The 16,638-nt window shown below is 43.7% G+C and overlaps 1 protein-coding gene across 1 annotated transcript in view; it reads left to right on the top strand.

Annotated features, from left to right (window-relative positions):
* The window catches only part of Lamc1 (laminin subunit gamma 1), a 116,654-nt gene that overhangs the window by 87,159 nt on the left and 12,857 nt on the right, over positions 1-16,638 (top strand). The window contains exons 9-20 of the mRNA XM_028775725.1: positions 320-442; positions 533-722; positions 1,155-1,267; positions 2,842-3,063; positions 3,174-3,362; positions 5,736-5,981; positions 6,420-6,573; positions 7,036-7,178; positions 8,647-8,825; positions 9,685-9,841; positions 14,519-14,724; positions 15,420-15,499. Of these exons, the coding sequence (XP_028631558.1) occupies positions 320-442; positions 533-722; positions 1,155-1,267; positions 2,842-3,063; positions 3,174-3,362; positions 5,736-5,981; positions 6,420-6,573; positions 7,036-7,178; positions 8,647-8,825; positions 9,685-9,841; positions 14,519-14,724; positions 15,420-15,499 (2,002 nt within the window). The remainder of the gene's footprint in view (positions 1-319; positions 443-532; positions 723-1,154; positions 1,268-2,841; positions 3,064-3,173; positions 3,363-5,735; positions 5,982-6,419; positions 6,574-7,035; positions 7,179-8,646; positions 8,826-9,684; positions 9,842-14,518; positions 14,725-15,419; positions 15,500-16,638) is intronic.

Here is a 16,638-nt window from a genome sequence, read left to right as displayed (position 1 = left end):
ACTTGGGAGGGTTTTTGATACTAGGAACATCTGATGCTACTAATACACATGGTTTTTCTCTTGTGTGGCCCTTTAATGAGAACATACATATGGTTTTAGAGAATGTACTATATATAGTAAGCAGTAACTATAAATATTTTATTAAAAATACAGCAAAATGTGTCTTTCAGGGGACAATATATATAGGTTCTGTTGTAGGGTCAATTTTTTTTTATTGGTGATTTTCTCTATAGAAAGTGCGGTTTCATACATTTTGTGGGGCCTGGATATAGGATGTTTGTCATCTGAGTGTGCTTGGGTTCTTCGTCCCTACCTGCAGATGAGGATGGGTGGCGTGTGGAACAGAGAGATGGCTCAGAGGCGTCCCTCGAGTGGTCCTCAGACAGGCAGGATATCGCTGTGATCTCTGACAGTTACTTCCCTAGATACTTCATCGCCCCGGGTAAGTGAGGTTGCAAAGCCACATGGCTTTCTGGGTGCTTCTCTTGGTCACATCCTCACACTCTGACCCAGTCTAATGTCTGCCTTCTAGCAAAGTTCCTGGGCAACCAGGTCCTGAGTTACGGGCAGAACCTTTCCTTCTCCTTCCGAGTGGACAGACGGGACACTCGCCTCTCTGCAGAGGACCTAGTGCTTGAAGGCGCTGGCTTGAGAGTATCTGTGCCCTTGATTGCTCAGGGAAACTCCTATCCTAGCGAGACTACTGTGAAGTACATCTTCAGGTGAGACTGTTCTGTCAATTCAGGCCTACCAGCTGAGAAAGAGAAAGTGGTTTTCTAAGTGTTTTATCTAAGTTGATCTGACCTCAAGGTGTGTTTTAAAGAAAAACTTCTGGGCTAGATGTGGTGGCTCATGCTAATTATCCTAGACCAGTAGAGGTTGAGGCAGAAGGAATGCCAGGAGTTCAAGGCCAGCCTAGATTACATAGCTAAATTCTCTGTAAAAACAAAACAAGCAAACAAACAAAAAAACCCTTATGGATTATTGACATGAGCCTTTTTTTTTTCTTTTTATCTTTCTCTTTTCTAGTTGTACTGAGAAACTGGCAATGCTGTCTTTATTTGGTTAGATTTTCAATATTGCCTGTGGTGGCAAGAACCAGCCTCCTTGCCAATTATCCTTACAGAGGTTCTGTGTCCTTTCTTTGTCTCCAGGCTCCATGAAGCAACGGATTACCCTTGGAGGCCTGCTCTCTCCCCCTTTGAATTTCAGAAGCTCCTAAACAATTTGACCTCTATCAAGATCCGTGGCACATACAGTGAGAGAAGTGAGTTGTGATGTCATTAGGAGTTGAGTCAGAAGGTGACTGGGTAGAAGGACTCATGCGAAAGAAAAGGTCCTGTCCTGATGTGTTCACACTGATCAACTGTATTATCAACTATATATTAACATGTACTTTGAAACTCTCTGCAAGGATCTGGAGAACATTCACTAAAATTAGTGACAGTTGTATTTTATAATTAATAAGCCAATTGAAATGCCATTGTATATAGATTTTTCTCAGTCTTATTATTAATTACTGGTTCAACTTGCTTGACCTTCAACCTTCATTTCTTTTTGTTTACTACCATATAATTATCAAGTGATTTGAACTATTGGCTAACTTATCAGAGACTATGTATGATCCTGTGAACATTTGCTTTAATGTTGTGTAAACAAGGGTTTAAAAATATGCCTTCAAGAACTTACTGATGAGAGCTTTTTTCCCTTTGGGTAAGTAAAAGCTGTAACTTAGATGTGTTGGGGTGTTTGTTTGGTTATTTTTGAAATCCCTGCATGAGTGTATCCAGATGGAAATGTTTTATAAGTAAATACTAATATGGATCTGGGCCCTTGGAAGAGGTTTGGATTATAAATGTAGGTTAGAAGTTGTCTACATTTTGGTCATTTACTTTTAAATTTGGGAAAACAGAGAAAGGGAATGGGATCCTATAAGCAGAGTTGAAGTCTGTGCCCTGAGGCCCACGGAGGAGAATTTGGGGAAGAAAGAATAGTTGTAGGTTTGGGACAAAAGCACCACTGGGTTTTAGCTGGGCATGGAGAGGTGACTGGAAGGAGCTTAGCTTTGGCTTAGTGTGGAAACTGAGCAAGATCCCAGGACTCTCTGAACAGTGATTGTGAATGTGAGAAAGTAAAATAAAGAATATTCTCTTCAAGAAGTTTGAAAGAGAGGAAAAGAGATGAATTATCATTGGGGAGTAGGAGCAAGATTAAAGGGAGAATATTTTTAGGCCAGGGAGATAGAAGAATGTTTAGAGATTGGAAGTACATCATAAGTCATGATCTGACTGGAAAAAAGCCGTACTCCTACTAAAAGTTAAGTTCAAGCCAGCAATAGAAGTTTCCTTCGGCCTAGGTGGTCAGTTTTCACGTGAATTGTATAAACACCAAGTCATGTTCCATAACATGGGAGGAGTGTACTTTACCCATGATGGTATCTCCAAGGCCACTTTATAGCCTTAGAGCATAGCAGCTGGTTCTGCTAGATTGGATGGGCCATTGGTCTAGCTCATGGAAATGCAAGAGCATGACTCATGACCTAATGGCTTTGGGTGGATTGCACACTTGTCAGAGCTATACAATCTTCCGTGTGTGTGTGTGTGTGTGTGTGTGTGTGTGTGTGTGTGTGATATGTTTCTATAACTTTGCCATACCTCGGCTCCACGAGTACCCTGTAACACATGGTTGCCTTGGATGCTGTTTTCTGGTTGCCGTTCCCGATGAGTGATTTAAACTGATGGTTAGTTTTGTCTGTACTCTTGAGTCTGGCTTCTCACAAGCTTGATGAGCTTCTGGGAGCTGGAAGGCACCTCAGTGCTTCTCTTTTCCACATCAAAATAGGTGCTGGGTATTTGGATGATGTCACCTTGCAAAGTGCTCTTCCTGGGCCTGGAGTCCCTGCCACGTGGGTGGAGTCCTGCACCTGTCCAGTGGGGTATGGAGGGCAGTTCTGTGAGATGTGCCTCCCAGGCTACAGAAGAGAGACTCCAAGCCTTGGACCTTACAGCCCGTGTGTGCTCTGTACCTGTAATGGGCACAGTGAGACCTGTGACCCTGAGTCAGGTAAGAAGGCCTGAGGCCACTGCTGGGCCTGCGGGTCCTTTTGCCGTTAGTAGTGGCATCCATTGTCTTCTTGTCATTTACCTGATGGTGTATCTCTATTCTCACAATAGGTGTCTGTGACTGCAGAGACAATACAGCCGGCCCCCACTGTGAGAAATGTAGTGATGGGTACTATGGAGACTCAACCCTGGGCACCTCCTCTGACTGCCAGCCTTGTCCCTGCCCTGGTGGCTCAAATTGTGCCATTGTCCCAAAGACAAAGGAAGTGGTGTGCACGCACTGTCCAACTGGCACAGCTGGTGAGTCTGCCTTGCTCCCTGTCCTTTCAGAGTCTATACAGTTGTCAGCATTTACACAGCCTTCCTCAGGCAACCTCACAGCCCCAAGACGGAACTGTGGCTGTTGTTTTGCTGTGACTAAGAAGGACACAGAAACAGTTGAGTGCCATGTCCAAGGCTGTGTGGCAAGGCACTGGTGAGCTGGGGCTGCAACACACCCTTGTGACTACAAATAGAACTGTCACCGTATAACGTTATCTCGTAAAGTGATAACCCAAACTGGGCTTTCATTGCTGGCTTGTCTGGAATTGTTCATGTGAAATGGCAATTTTAAAATTCTTTCTCTGAATCACCCTTCCATCATCTCAGAGTCCGTCACATTAGATTGGGAACACACGCCTTATTTATTTATTTATTTATTTATTTAAAGAGCTTTGGGTAGCTGGTTGGTGGTGGCACACGCCTTTAATCCCAGCACTTGGGAGGCAAATGAAGGTGGATTTCTGAGTTCGAGGCCAGCCTGGTCTACAGAGTGAGTTCCAGGACAGTCAGGGCTACACAGAGAAACCCTGTCTCAAAAACCAAAAAAAAACAAAACAAAACAAAAACCAAACAAACAAAAAAAAGAGCTTTGGGTAGACCTCTGTCTCCATTCATTTCCCAAAGAACATAAAAATTATATCTATTTTAGGTGATCATAGCTACTCTGACCACGGAGGGGTCGGGTTCACTAGCAGACCACCGGTCCCTGGCTTACTTTGCCTTCACTGTGAAGGGCAGGAAGACAAAACCAGGGCTACACGGCATGCTCCTTGGTCAATTCGAGTAAGGAGTGTGGGAGTTGAACTTTGACCCTACACTTTGAAAGCAAATTGCATTTTGGAATGAGTTTAACTCAGGCTACCTGGTGTTTCTGTTTTAGTCTGATTCAAAACACAGTTCAAGCTTTTGAAGTGTAGATTGCCTGTGGACTAACTACACTATCAGAGGAGGCATCATAGCTGGAATGCCACCTTTGTACCCTGTGATGATGGCTCTGTGGGAGGCTGGTGGCTGCCCTCAGCAGGGCCAGGAGGATCCCCCATTCCCCTCTGCTCTCCTGCATTCTCATTTCTGCCCTCTGCCTTACCTCCTGCTCGGCTTCTTGACCTGTGTGTTTGCTTGTCAGGTCTAGTGGTCAGTATCATGGCCGTGCTGGACAGTGTGGCTGACTATCCCCAGATCTGTATTCTGACCTCTCACTCTCCTTGGTTTTCTTCCCTTTCCTCTTGGGTACCCCTTGATCACCTTTTTATTTCAACTGGAGATTTTCATATGAGTTTGATGATCAAGCTACCAAGTCTGTATTCTACCACTGGGCTTACTATGGTATACGCGCGCACACACACACACACACACACACACACACACACACACACACACGTGACTTGCCTAGTAGCTTGTCACTGCACTTGAATTTAAACCTTCCTGCCACCATGGTCCGACCTGGGTTAGTTGGTTCTGTTTCTGTGTATAGCCTTGTTCAGAAGTGTTCCCATAGGTATTCTCCTGACAGACTTATCTGAATTCTAATCCTAATGCCTCGTCTCCCAATGTAAAATGGCCTACACCTTCACTGTCATTTTAGCCACGGGGTTTGGTTTAATGTTCTTGTGTTTGTCTGCATCTGACGTCTCGTGTGCATATCTATGCTGTCCCTCTAACTGCAGTAGCAGCTTCATGGGAGCAGAGACCACATCCACCGACTCACACCCTGGAAGAGTGCTGGTGTGGATAGGAGATGCTCACAGGCAGCTGTATAGTGAGTTAGCAAACAAACCTAATTACTGAGAAACACTGGCCTCTCTTAGGCCCTGTTGGCTGCACAGATGGAAGAGCCCATCTCCAGGTGCCGGTGGCAGGGATGTGGGGAAGGATGGAGCAGACATGGGTGGGTGATACCTGATTCTCTTCTGGAGTTCGACATTAGCTGACAGTGCTTGACCAGGGATGGTGGATGTCTTTTATAAGTTAAGAGAGACCCTGCTCGGCCTGTCATTTGGAAAACTTAAAGCATCAAAGGTTGTACTTCGTCTTTTTAAGTTCAGCTTGAGGCTGTGTAGATGGGTTATTCCTTGGGAATGCAGAGGATGGTAAACCTTGGGCCTGTCTCATTCACCAAGAATTTTAACACATCATCTTGGTTAATTGTCAGAGAGTTTAAAACAAGGTAGGCAAACCAGGGACTGCCCTACTGAGGAAGTATGTCAAGGCCACTCCACTGCCTTGGCCCAGTGCTGAGGCCTGGATTTCCTGTTCACACCATACCACAAGTCCTTGTATGTACCTACTGGTAATCTAGAGCAGGAATGCCTCAGGCCTTTCTCCTTTAACCTCGGATCCTCTCGTTTCCAGGTAAGAGATGTGAACTCTGTGATGACGGCTACTTTGGAGACCCCCTGGGCAGCAATGGACCAGTGAGACTGTGCCGCCCGTGTCAATGTAATGACAACATAGACCCCAACGCAGTTGGCAACTGTAACCGCCTGACGGGAGAATGTCTGAAGTGCATCTATAACACAGCTGGCTTCTACTGTGACCGATGCAAAGAAGGGTTTTTCGGGAATCCCCTGGCTCCCAATCCAGCAGACAAATGCAAAGGTTAGCCTCTGGCCAGACTCAGTCACACACACACCTTGATATGCAGATCCATCGTGGAGTCTCTTTTAGTACTTACAAAAGTTTGCACAAATGCAGTATGAACCACTTACATAACTTAATACTGCTACACTCAAAAATAATAAAACAGGTGAATTAATTTATTATAACAATGTAGCTGACATTGTATTGCTTATTATTATGCAGGTAATAATCAGTTAAAAACTGTTAATGAGATGGTTCTTTTTTACCCTATGTTTACAAAGTCCATGTGTTTTAATTGATAGCATATCTCTGTTCAGATTGCCAAGACAAGACTATCTGTGCCTATCAGCTTCTGTATGAGACAACACAGGCCTAAAGAACCTGTTCAAGTGTCTTATGTTTTAGTGCATTCCCTGGTGATTTCCATCTGTTGCTCTCTCTGTCTTCCCACCCTAGCCTGCGCCTGCAATCCCTATGGGACAGTACAGCAGCAGAGCAGCTGTAACCCGGTGACTGGGCAGTGCCAGTGTCTGCCTCATGTGTCTGGCCGGGACTGTGGCGCTTGTGACCCTGGCTTCTATAACCTGCAGAGCGGGCAAGGCTGCGAGAGGTGAGACTTGAGTTTTTGTGTGAAGTGATCCTTGCTGTCTGTATCATAAGAAGTACATATTTCCAAGTTATTCTTAAAAGCTGGCTTGATGATGTTTAGGAATTGTTTTTAGTGTCTTATGCAGGAATGGCACTGTATAAGAGAACTTAAGTAAGTGACAGTGACAGTCCTGGTGTGTCAGATACTTCAAAATGCAGATTGCAAGGTTTCTTCTGAGACAGACTCATCAGGGCTGCAGCCTGGGAGTCTATCCAGTTCTCAGTCATTAGGGTTTAGTGTGGAGGTTGCTGATATTAGGAAGTCTTGACAAAGAGCCCTGAATAGCACTCACAGAAAGTGTTTGGACATAAGGGAACAGACCTTAACATCCCGACAAATAGTCCTTAACATGCTGCCTTTTGGTAGAGAATGTTGCTTGCACTCTCCTCTCTTACCCTAGAAATGTCTTGTGCTTCTCTTCAGGTGTGACTGCCATGCTTTGGGTTCCACCAATGGGCAATGTGACATCCGCACCGGGCAGTGTGAGTGCCAGCCTGGCATCACCGGTCAGCACTGTGAGCGCTGTGAGACCAACCACTTCGGGTTTGGACCTGAAGGCTGCAAACGTAAGACATGGTGACTTTAGTGCAGTGTCTCCCAGACATTGATAGCCTCTGTGCCATGGAAGAGACTGTGAATATTATAAATTATAAATATTATAAAACTTTGGAAATCAAGGGCCTTTTGGTTCCTCTGTAACCCCCTTGTTGATGTCTTTCTAGTTTCTTATACCTATTCCTCCTTGTAATCTTGTTTTCTAAAGAAAAAAAAAATCTCCCCTTAAGTACTGAGCTTGCCCACTCTGCTTGTTAAGACTTGTTTATCGATTGCATCGTCACTGCAGATAAGGAAACCGCCCTGGGTTCTGCTCAGCCGCTGTTGGCTTACTGTGGTTACCTTCCACCCTTGGAGCCTCTTTGGTTTGGTTGCGTGTAAACATCTGCTTCTCCTTGGCGTAAACACTTGCCTGAAAATCAGTACAGCTTTGGATTTTTTTGCTTTCTGAATTCCTTCAGTTCTTCTGTGGAATGTAGAATAAGTCATTGAGTAAGTTCAGAGAGCAAAGTGAGAAAACAAACTGTAAAGAAATGCAAGAAGTGTTAGCATTTGGGTTTTCTTATTTCTTAGAGAAATTGAAGCTGTGGAAAGACGAAAGTAGAAAGGAATTCCTGAAGCATAAAGAGCACTACACCATTTAATAGGCTGTGTGTGTGTGTGTGCATGCGCATGCGTGTGTCTGTGTGTGTGCATGTATGTCCGTGCGTGTGTGAATGTGTGTGCGTGTCCGTGTGTGTGTGAGTGTGTGTGTTGTTTGTGTAGCTCAGGCTGACCTCACTTCCCCTTCTTCTACCTCCCAGAGGCATATTCTCCACCATGCCTGATATCCATGTAATTATTACCACATAAAATGTGCCCCAAGGGGATGCAGAAGTGACTCAGTTGATGAAGCGACCAGGAGTGCCTGAGTTCAGATCCCTAGTACACATAGAAAAAGGCAGGTAGATCCCTGGAGCTCAGTGGCCAGCAGGTCAGGTTGACATACATGTCTCAGAATATAAGGGAGATCTGGGCACAGTGGCATACACCTTTCATGCCAACACAGCGGCTCTGCCTTAAGTCCAGGACTCGAAAGCAAAGGTTGGCAGAGCTCTTGTGAGTTGGAAGCCATCCTGGTCTCCATAGTGAGTTCCAGGCCAAGCAAGGCTACATAATGAGACCCTGTCTCAAAAACACACACAAAAATAAACAACAGAAATTAGGTAAAAGGTGGTGGAGGGGGATAGATAACCAGTGTTGACCTCTGACCTTTGTAGGCACATGCATGCACATGTGTGTACACATATGTCACACACAAAATGTGCTCCAAAGGATACTCATGTTATTTCACAACTTACTTTCCCCTTTAAAATGTCTATCTTGTCTGCTACGTGGACTTAGCCATTTAAAAATCTCCTAAGTGAATTTTCCATAAGTACTCAGAGTGATGGTCCAATCAGTCTGAGTTACAGTGAGAGTTGTCTCCTCGTTCCATAGCTTGTGACTGTCACCATGAAGGATCTCTTTCACTCCAATGTAAAGATGACGGCCGTTGCGAATGCAGGGAAGGCTTTGTGGGCAATCGCTGTGACCAGTGTGAAGAGAACTATTTCTACAATCGGTCTTGGCCTGGCTGCCAGGAGTGTCCAGCTTGTTACCGGCTGGTGAAGGATAAGGTAAGCCCTCAGTAGGGCATTCATTCATTCATTCATTCACTCACTCACTCATTCCTTCAGCAAATGTGAAGTAGAAACTTAGTCTACTCTAAGCTCCAGAGGAAAAAATGATGAACACATTGGACTTGGTCTCTTCTCAGAGGTGTGTGTTCTAGTGAGGGGGAATGACCAGAACCGCATGTGTAAGAGAGGTACTGAGAGAGGTGCCTGATGGAAAGGAATAGGTAATAACTGTGCAAGGCCCTTGCAAGGAAACTCTTGTGATGTCAGATCCTCAGGATAGAAGCGGAAGCCGTGTGAGGAGGAATGTGGTAGGCAAAGGCCTAGAACCTGGAAGCGGCCTGGATCCTGCCCTGGGAAGAACTTTGTTGGTGGCAAGTTATATAGGACTGTGTTGTCTGTAAGCGAGGAGTTTGGGAAATTATTTCCAAATCCAGTGGGAATAATGTACAAAAGTCCAGTACGAGGAATGTCATGACTGCCATGTGAAGAAGATTATTAGGGATGGGGTGAAGGGGAAGCCCTTGCATGGACAAGAGAGACCAGCACTGGGAAAAAGAAGAATCAAGAATAGGCCTTGGGGTTATTGCTTAATGTTGCTGGAGATGGTTTTAGGTCCCCAGGGAGAACAGATTCTAGAGTTCAGTTTGAGATGCAGGGATGTAAATGATGCTCAAGGGAGCGGTCAGGACTGGAGCTGTCAGTAAGCTGTATGTGCAGGAAGAATGGTACCAAAAGCTTGCCATGGAAACCAGAGAAATAGCCTTTGCTGTCTGTGAGCGGTACAGACCTCCCTCATGCAGAGCTCCTGTTTCCTGCAGTGTACACAGCCTACCTCTCTTTTTTCTGTCCTCCTCAGGTTGCTGAGCATCGAGTGAAACTCCAGGAGTTAGAGAGCCTCATAGCAAACCTTGGGACCGGGGATGAGATGGTGACAGATCAGGCCTTTGAGGACAGACTGAAGGAAGCAGAGAGGGAGGTTACAGACCTCCTCCGTGAGGCTCAGGAAGTCAAAGGTATCGTGATCAAACTGCGTGACCTGCTGATCTCATTTCTAATTTGAATAGTTTTATGAAATTCTCAGGGTTTTGGTTTGTTTGTTTGTTTCTAGACAGGGTTTCTCTGTATAATAGCCTTGGCTGTCCTGGAACTCATTCTGTAGATCAGGCTGACCATAAACTCAGAGATCCTCCTGCCTCTACCTCCTAAGTGCTGTTCTTACTCTAAACTAGGCTTTTTTTAAAAAATCTCTTAAGCCGGGCAGTGGTGGCGCATGCCTTTAATCCCAGCACTTGGGAGGCAGAGGCAGGTGGATTTCTGAGTTCGAGGCCAGCCTGGTCTACAGAGTAAGTTCCAGGACAGCCAGGGCTACACAGAGAAACCCTGTCTCGAAACACCCCTCCTCCCTCCTCCCCCCCCAAAAGAAACAACCAACTTTTAAAACCAAATTCGTTTCTACAATTATTAAGTGCCTGTAGTAAGCCTGGCCCTGAGCTCAATGCCAGTGATGAGAAGGTGGATAAAGTCTCCTCCTGTTTGCAGGATGCTCATCAGACTCAGCCCATTTGGTATAGGGCTTTCCATCATGGAACAAGTGTGCTCCCAGATGCACATAATAAATGTTCATTAAAATTAGCAAGCATGGGACAGCAGTAACCAACTTCTCTTTGAGTTTATATACATGTATCCATTTGGAGTTACATAGAGAAGTCAGCTTGTGCAAGAATATAGGTCAGAAACTAAGTATGTTGCTTTTTCTCTTCATAGAAATATCACTAATGTATAGAATTTTGATTTTTTTATGATAATTGAAATAGGAAAGGAAGTAACTGAACATATCTGGTTATGGCAAGTTGGTTTGGTTTATTATTTTTATTTAATGAGAATCCACAGGAGACCTTTTTAGATATTGAAAAGCATAAGATATCAGTGACTTATTTTAATGTTAGATGCTTATGTATTTACTTGGGGTTGCTCGTGTGTATCATTTTAAGTGGTAAACACTGCCCAGGAAGAAGGGACGCCCTGCCCATTCATGATGTTTGTTTCGTCAGCCACTTCAGCGTGTGGTTTTCCATTAGCATGCTTTATTAAAACAACAAGTCCACATGTTGTTTGCTGTATACACAGTATCATGAGATTGGTTATATTCTGACATGCCAGTTGGGCTAATCAGGATGTGATAGAAAGCTCTGGGCCAGTACCACCAGCATGCAGGAGTAGGCCCAGGCCAAAGAAAGGCACCAAGTCTGGGCACCATCATTCCACGCACCCTGGTATAGCTGAGCTACTGGCAACATCCTCTGGCCACAGAAACCACATCTTTCCTGTGCCCACACAGATGAGTCTGCTGGCTGGAAGCTCCACCACACTTCCTTGCACTACCTGCAAGCTAGAAGCACAGGGGTGTTGCTTCTCCTAGACCTGGGAGCCTCTCATAGGCTGGGGTTAAAAGTCCCTTTCTGAAGTTCCTCATTTGTGTGAGTTCCCAGCTGACCTTTCCTGCTTAGGTTCCAACTGGCCAAGAATGCCTTCATAAGGCTTTGTCTTTGAGACTATAAATACTCACTTGTAGCTGAAATGTGCTTATACTGCAGATTTGGAAGAAGATTATATGGTATGGTTTAGGGCCGACAAGCAGGTATGGTTTAGGGCCGACAAGCAGACATTGGAAGTTGAAGAACCATTGACTTATGCCTCCCCGAGAGTGTCTCTGTTGTCTTCTCTGTGCCATGCTGGAGAACTGGACCATGAGGAGTGGCATTTGGGGTCTAAAGCATACATGCTGCTTTAACAACATTGGCTGGGTTTTTTTTTTCTGTTCTAAACTTGTTTTTATTTCCATAGTTTCTTAAAAATCTCTATATTATCGAAGAACTGTGCAGATGTCCTCTAAGCAGGACCCAGTGTGCAGTTGGGCATGGGCGTCACTTAGCACGAGGGTTTCAGAACCTCATTGTCAAGTTACCGTTTTCCAGACACATTTCATTCGATCCTATCGTGGAACTTTCATATTTTTACATTCCTTGGAAAATTTAGATTTCAACACAGCATTACACTGAAATTAAAATTGCTCAGTTTTTTAAAATTAAGTTCATTTTAAGTGCTATATTGAACTTAAAATTATTATACATATATTCATAGAATAGTAACATTTTGATATGTGTGCGTATATGCATTGCACAAATTTTAAGTCAGGATAAACATATTTTGCTCCTCAAACATTTATTATTGATTTATGGTGAAAACTGTCAAAACCCTTCCTTCTGTCTTTTTAAAATAGTGTTGATTGTTAGAGTTGCCCCAGTCACTATTCAGTAGCACATCAGAACCTCGTAGACTTGCCTAACTTACTGTTCACTGTCGATGTCCCACCACCCTCACCAAGCCTCCACCATCCCTGCCTTCTGCTGCCATAATCAGACTGTATAGTTTCTTAGTTAGAGTTTTACTGCTGTGAACAGATACCATGACCAAGGCAAGTCTTATAAGGACAGCATTTGCAGGTTCAGAGATTCAGTCCATTATCATCAAGGTGGGAACATGGCAGCATCCAGGCAGGCATGGTGCAGGAGGAGCTGAGAATTCTACATCTTCATCTGAAGGCTGCTAGCAGAATAGTGACTTCCAGGCAGCTAGGATGAGGGTCCTACACCCACAGTGCCATGCCTACTACACCAAGGCCACACCTACTCCAACAAGGCCACACCTACTCCAACAAGGCCACATCTTCTAATAGTGCCACTCCCTGGGCAGAGCATATGCAAAGCATCACAATTGTTGATATTACATTTTTAACACTTCTACATCTGGGTAAGGTCACGAGGCACTTTTCACTCCGTATGACTTATTTCACCTTCTATGTAGTTGCAAATGACAGGATTTCATTCCCTTTTGTGGTGGAACAGTATCTCTTTGTGTTTATGTGCTGTTTCTCACTGAGTGGTAGACCCAATTATTGCTTTTACTGCTTGGCTATTGAGAATAGTGTCTCCATGACAGGACTGCAGGTGTTTCTGACTTTTCCCTGGAGTATGTCTTAGCATTGGGATTACTGGTACTGGATCATGTTTTAATTTCAGGAATCCCCATCATGTTCTCCATCATGACAGCACGGACGACACTCCTACCAGCAGTGTGCAGGGGTTGTTGTTCTCCACCCTCACTAGAGCTTGTTCTAGTCCATCTCTGACAGTAGCCATGCTGACTGAGGTCAGGGAGTCTCTCATTGAGCTTTTGACTTGATTTTCCTGGTGATAGATGCTGTTAAGACATCTTTCATGTATGTGTTTTCTGTTTGTGTGTCTTCTTATGAGAAATGTCTGCTTCTGTGTGTTGCCCATTAACTTTTTTCCCTTTTTGATAATGAGCTTTAAAGTTCTTAAGTGCTGCCAGATGCACAGTTGTGCTTACTCTCTCCCGGTCTTGGTTGTCTCTGCATTCTCTTGATGTCCTCTCTGCTGTGTAGCCTTTCAGTTTGATGTAATTGAATTTGTCCAGTTTCACTTTTATTTCCTGTGTTTTTGGGGTCTTGGCCAAAAAAATCCTTGCCAATTCTAATGTCCTGCAGCATTTTTGTTTTCTTTCAGTAAATTTCATTATTTCAGGCCTTCTGTTCTAGTGTTTAGTTCATTTGAGTTGGTTTTATTTATTTTTTCTGACTGGTGGAGTTAAAGGTACAGCCCCATCTTCATGTGGTAGTCTGCGCTCCCGTTCCTGTTTCCTGGCTATCCTTTTACTGGTGCATGTTTTTAACAACTCTTTTGAGAGCTGGCTGGCTGCAGATGTGTGGATTTATTTCTAGGCTCTTTTCTGTTCCCAGAACTGGTCAATTTGAATATAACTTGAAGTTTTCTATGTTAATAAAACCTCATGATGTGTGAGAATTTAATACTGACAGGCTTTATATTTACACAGCTTTATATTTACCACTTGATTTATTAGGACCCAAGCATGAGGGTTAAGACGAATGGAATATAGTAAAATTCAACTTGAGGGTCCATGTAAAAGCTGAAATCCAATTGAAAATTGCATACCAGTGCTGGAACAGAAGCAAAAAAACGTATACTTAGTTTAAAGTACTGAGAAGTTGAGTTTGCCACACTTCCGCAGCTCGCTGGTGGGCTGTTTTATTTGCTTGTCTGTTTTTCACTTTCAGGGTTTTGTTTTGTTTCATGTTAGGTTTTACTTTGTATCTGTAGCTGTCCTGGAGCTCCCAAGTAGACCAGATTGGCCTGGAACACAGAGAGAGAGCCACCTGCCTCAGTCTCCTGAGTGCTGGGATTAAAGACATGCACCGTTCCTGGCGTCTGCTTCAAGTGTCCTTTTTAATAGTTATGTATTAGGCTTTTATACTGGCAGGACTTTACTAGTATGTAGTTGTGCTAAAATATGGCGGGTGTCATAGTATAATGATCAGTTTTGCTTTTCTTCATCAAACATCTGCATGCTTGATTATCTCTGCTTTGTTGACTATTATATAAGATTGTGGACCCAGTGATGGTTAGGAAAGGGACTCAGGCTGCAGTGCAGTGGGGCTGGCAGCAATGGAAGCATGATGTGGCACAATAGAGGTTAGGGAAAATGTGCCTAAAAGATGCTGTTGGGGAAATTAAAGATACAGTGCCACAGCTGTACACAGATGGCGGACCCCTTCAGATCGTGTACAGACTGTCTCTCAAATGCTCTTCCAGATGTAGATCAAAATTTGATGGATCGCCTTCAGAGAGTAAACAGTAGTCTGCACAGCCAAATTAGCCGACTGCAGAATATCAGGAATACTATTGAAGAGACTGGGATCTTGGCTGATCGAGCAAGGTCCCGAGTGGCGAGTACAGAGCAGCTGATTGAGATCGCCTCTAGGGAGCTCGAGAAAGCAAAGATGGCTGCTGCCAATGTGGTGAGTGACTCTGACGTTCTGGTGGGTTGAGTGGGTCCTTGGGTGATTTGTAGCTGTTGGTGGATTAGAGTGTGTGAGTTTCCATCCTCCTACCTGGCACTCTGGAGCAGGAGGGCTATGCTACTCATGGTTATTGGAACAGTTGCTTTTTTCCTTGCTGTGGCAAAGTGAACAGAAATAGGGTAAGACAGGAAAGATTTGTTTGGTTCCACGGTGTGGACAAAGCACTGAGACAGCTGTTGGTAGGGGGAGAAGTATGTGGTGGCTTCTCATATAGCAAGCAGATCTAGAAGCCAAGAATGGGACAGAAGCAGAACAGACTATACCCCTAAAGGCCCATCCCAGTGACCCACTTCTTAAGGTTCCATAGCTTCTCCTAAATGAGGACCAGGAATTCAAATACAGGAGCCTGAGAAGGTCAGGTCAGGTTCAGACTTCAGCAATTGTCCCAAAACAGAAAGAACTGGATAAAAATGGAGGGATGTCTAGGTTCTTTCTCTCACTTGCCTCTTCCACAGCATTCAAAATAGAAATAATTTCCAACCAAAGGTGCCAATCAAAGGTAAAGATCTCTGAAAATAAGAAAAAGCATTTTTTTGTATATAAGAATTTAACAAAAATTTAGTGTTAATACTTGCCTTACGGAACTTAAATAACCCAGTCTTTTGAGAATAAGTGTTTTGTTTCCTCTCCAGTCAATCACTCAGCCAGAGTCTACAGGGGAGCCAAACAACATGACCCTCTTGGCAGAAGAAGCGCGAAGACTTGCAGAGCGGTAAGCTGCAGTGTGCTTTGTCGTGGTTCAGGCTTTGTGGTGAGCCTTCGTGGTTCAGGTGTAGCACCCTAGCTGACATGTGCATGTTGCCCTGTCCCCTCCCATGGATGTTTTCCATTGAGGCTTACCCTCTCTGAAATGTTACCAGATATTCATATTCTTTTTCTTTCACTTTGAAATTAGAATGTTTACCTTAAGTATTAGAATATGGCAGTTTAGAACAAAATTATATATTTCACAGATCATATTTTTTATATTTTTTAACTTGAAAGCCTTCAAGTTTATAGATTTCTAAGAAACTCAACAGAAGTTATTAATTTAAAATTTTCCATTAGATTTCCAAAAAATATTCAACTTTCAAATCTCAATAGAAAACATGTACTAACTCATTATACATTTGAATGTAAGCCAGAGACACTGACCATTTCATTCCTGATTTGTTTGGTTTTTATACTTTTAAATTAATTAAGATTACTTCTTTGGAAGGCCTTAAATTGCAAGAAGAATCAAATTTTTAAAAATATTTTTTATAATGGCAAGGATGTAGGCATCGTTGAGAGCAAGCTTCTGTGTATGAAGCCCCAGTAGAGAACACTCAGTAGACTTAGTAATATAGAATACAGAAGGAAGCCTTATGCAGATGTGAGAACTGTAGACCTTGCCCAGAGCAGCAGCATTGATGTCTTACAGCTTCTAGGTTACGTTAATCTTAGGGGGGGGGTGTTTCTATTCTGGTAGGGGTGAACGTGTGAGCTATGTAATCAGCTTTGCAGAATATTCATGGTTTCACAGCTGGATTTTCCTACTAAAGGAAGATAACTGAAAACATGGAGCATTCCAAGAAAGCTAGGTCTTGAAGATTTACTGGTGTGATGGGCTTAATGCAAGGACTTACGATGAAAGTTTCTTATGCCAAGGAGAATGGCCACATACTGGTGCCACAATTCAACATGAAACGTTGGAAGCAGAAAATCCATTAGCATTGCTAAGGTGCATTGCTTGGCTAGAGTCCCTGTTGATATGTTCATTCCTATTTGGTGTTGCTTTTTCTGCCAGTAATTAGGGAGCATAAGAAAAGTCTGAACAGAGAGGCTGTGTAGAGACTGTGCCATAACTGTGTAGAGACTGTGCCATAACTG

Source organism: Grammomys surdaster, unplaced genomic scaffold, assembly GCF_004785775.1.
Source record: "Grammomys surdaster isolate TR1022 unplaced genomic scaffold, NIH_TR_1.0 259, whole genome shotgun sequence".
Classification (NCBI taxonomy): domain Eukaryota; kingdom Metazoa; phylum Chordata; class Mammalia; order Rodentia; family Muridae; genus Grammomys; species Grammomys surdaster.
The sequence above is the reverse complement of the archived record's forward strand: the minus strand, read 5'-3'. Positions and strand labels throughout refer to the sequence as shown.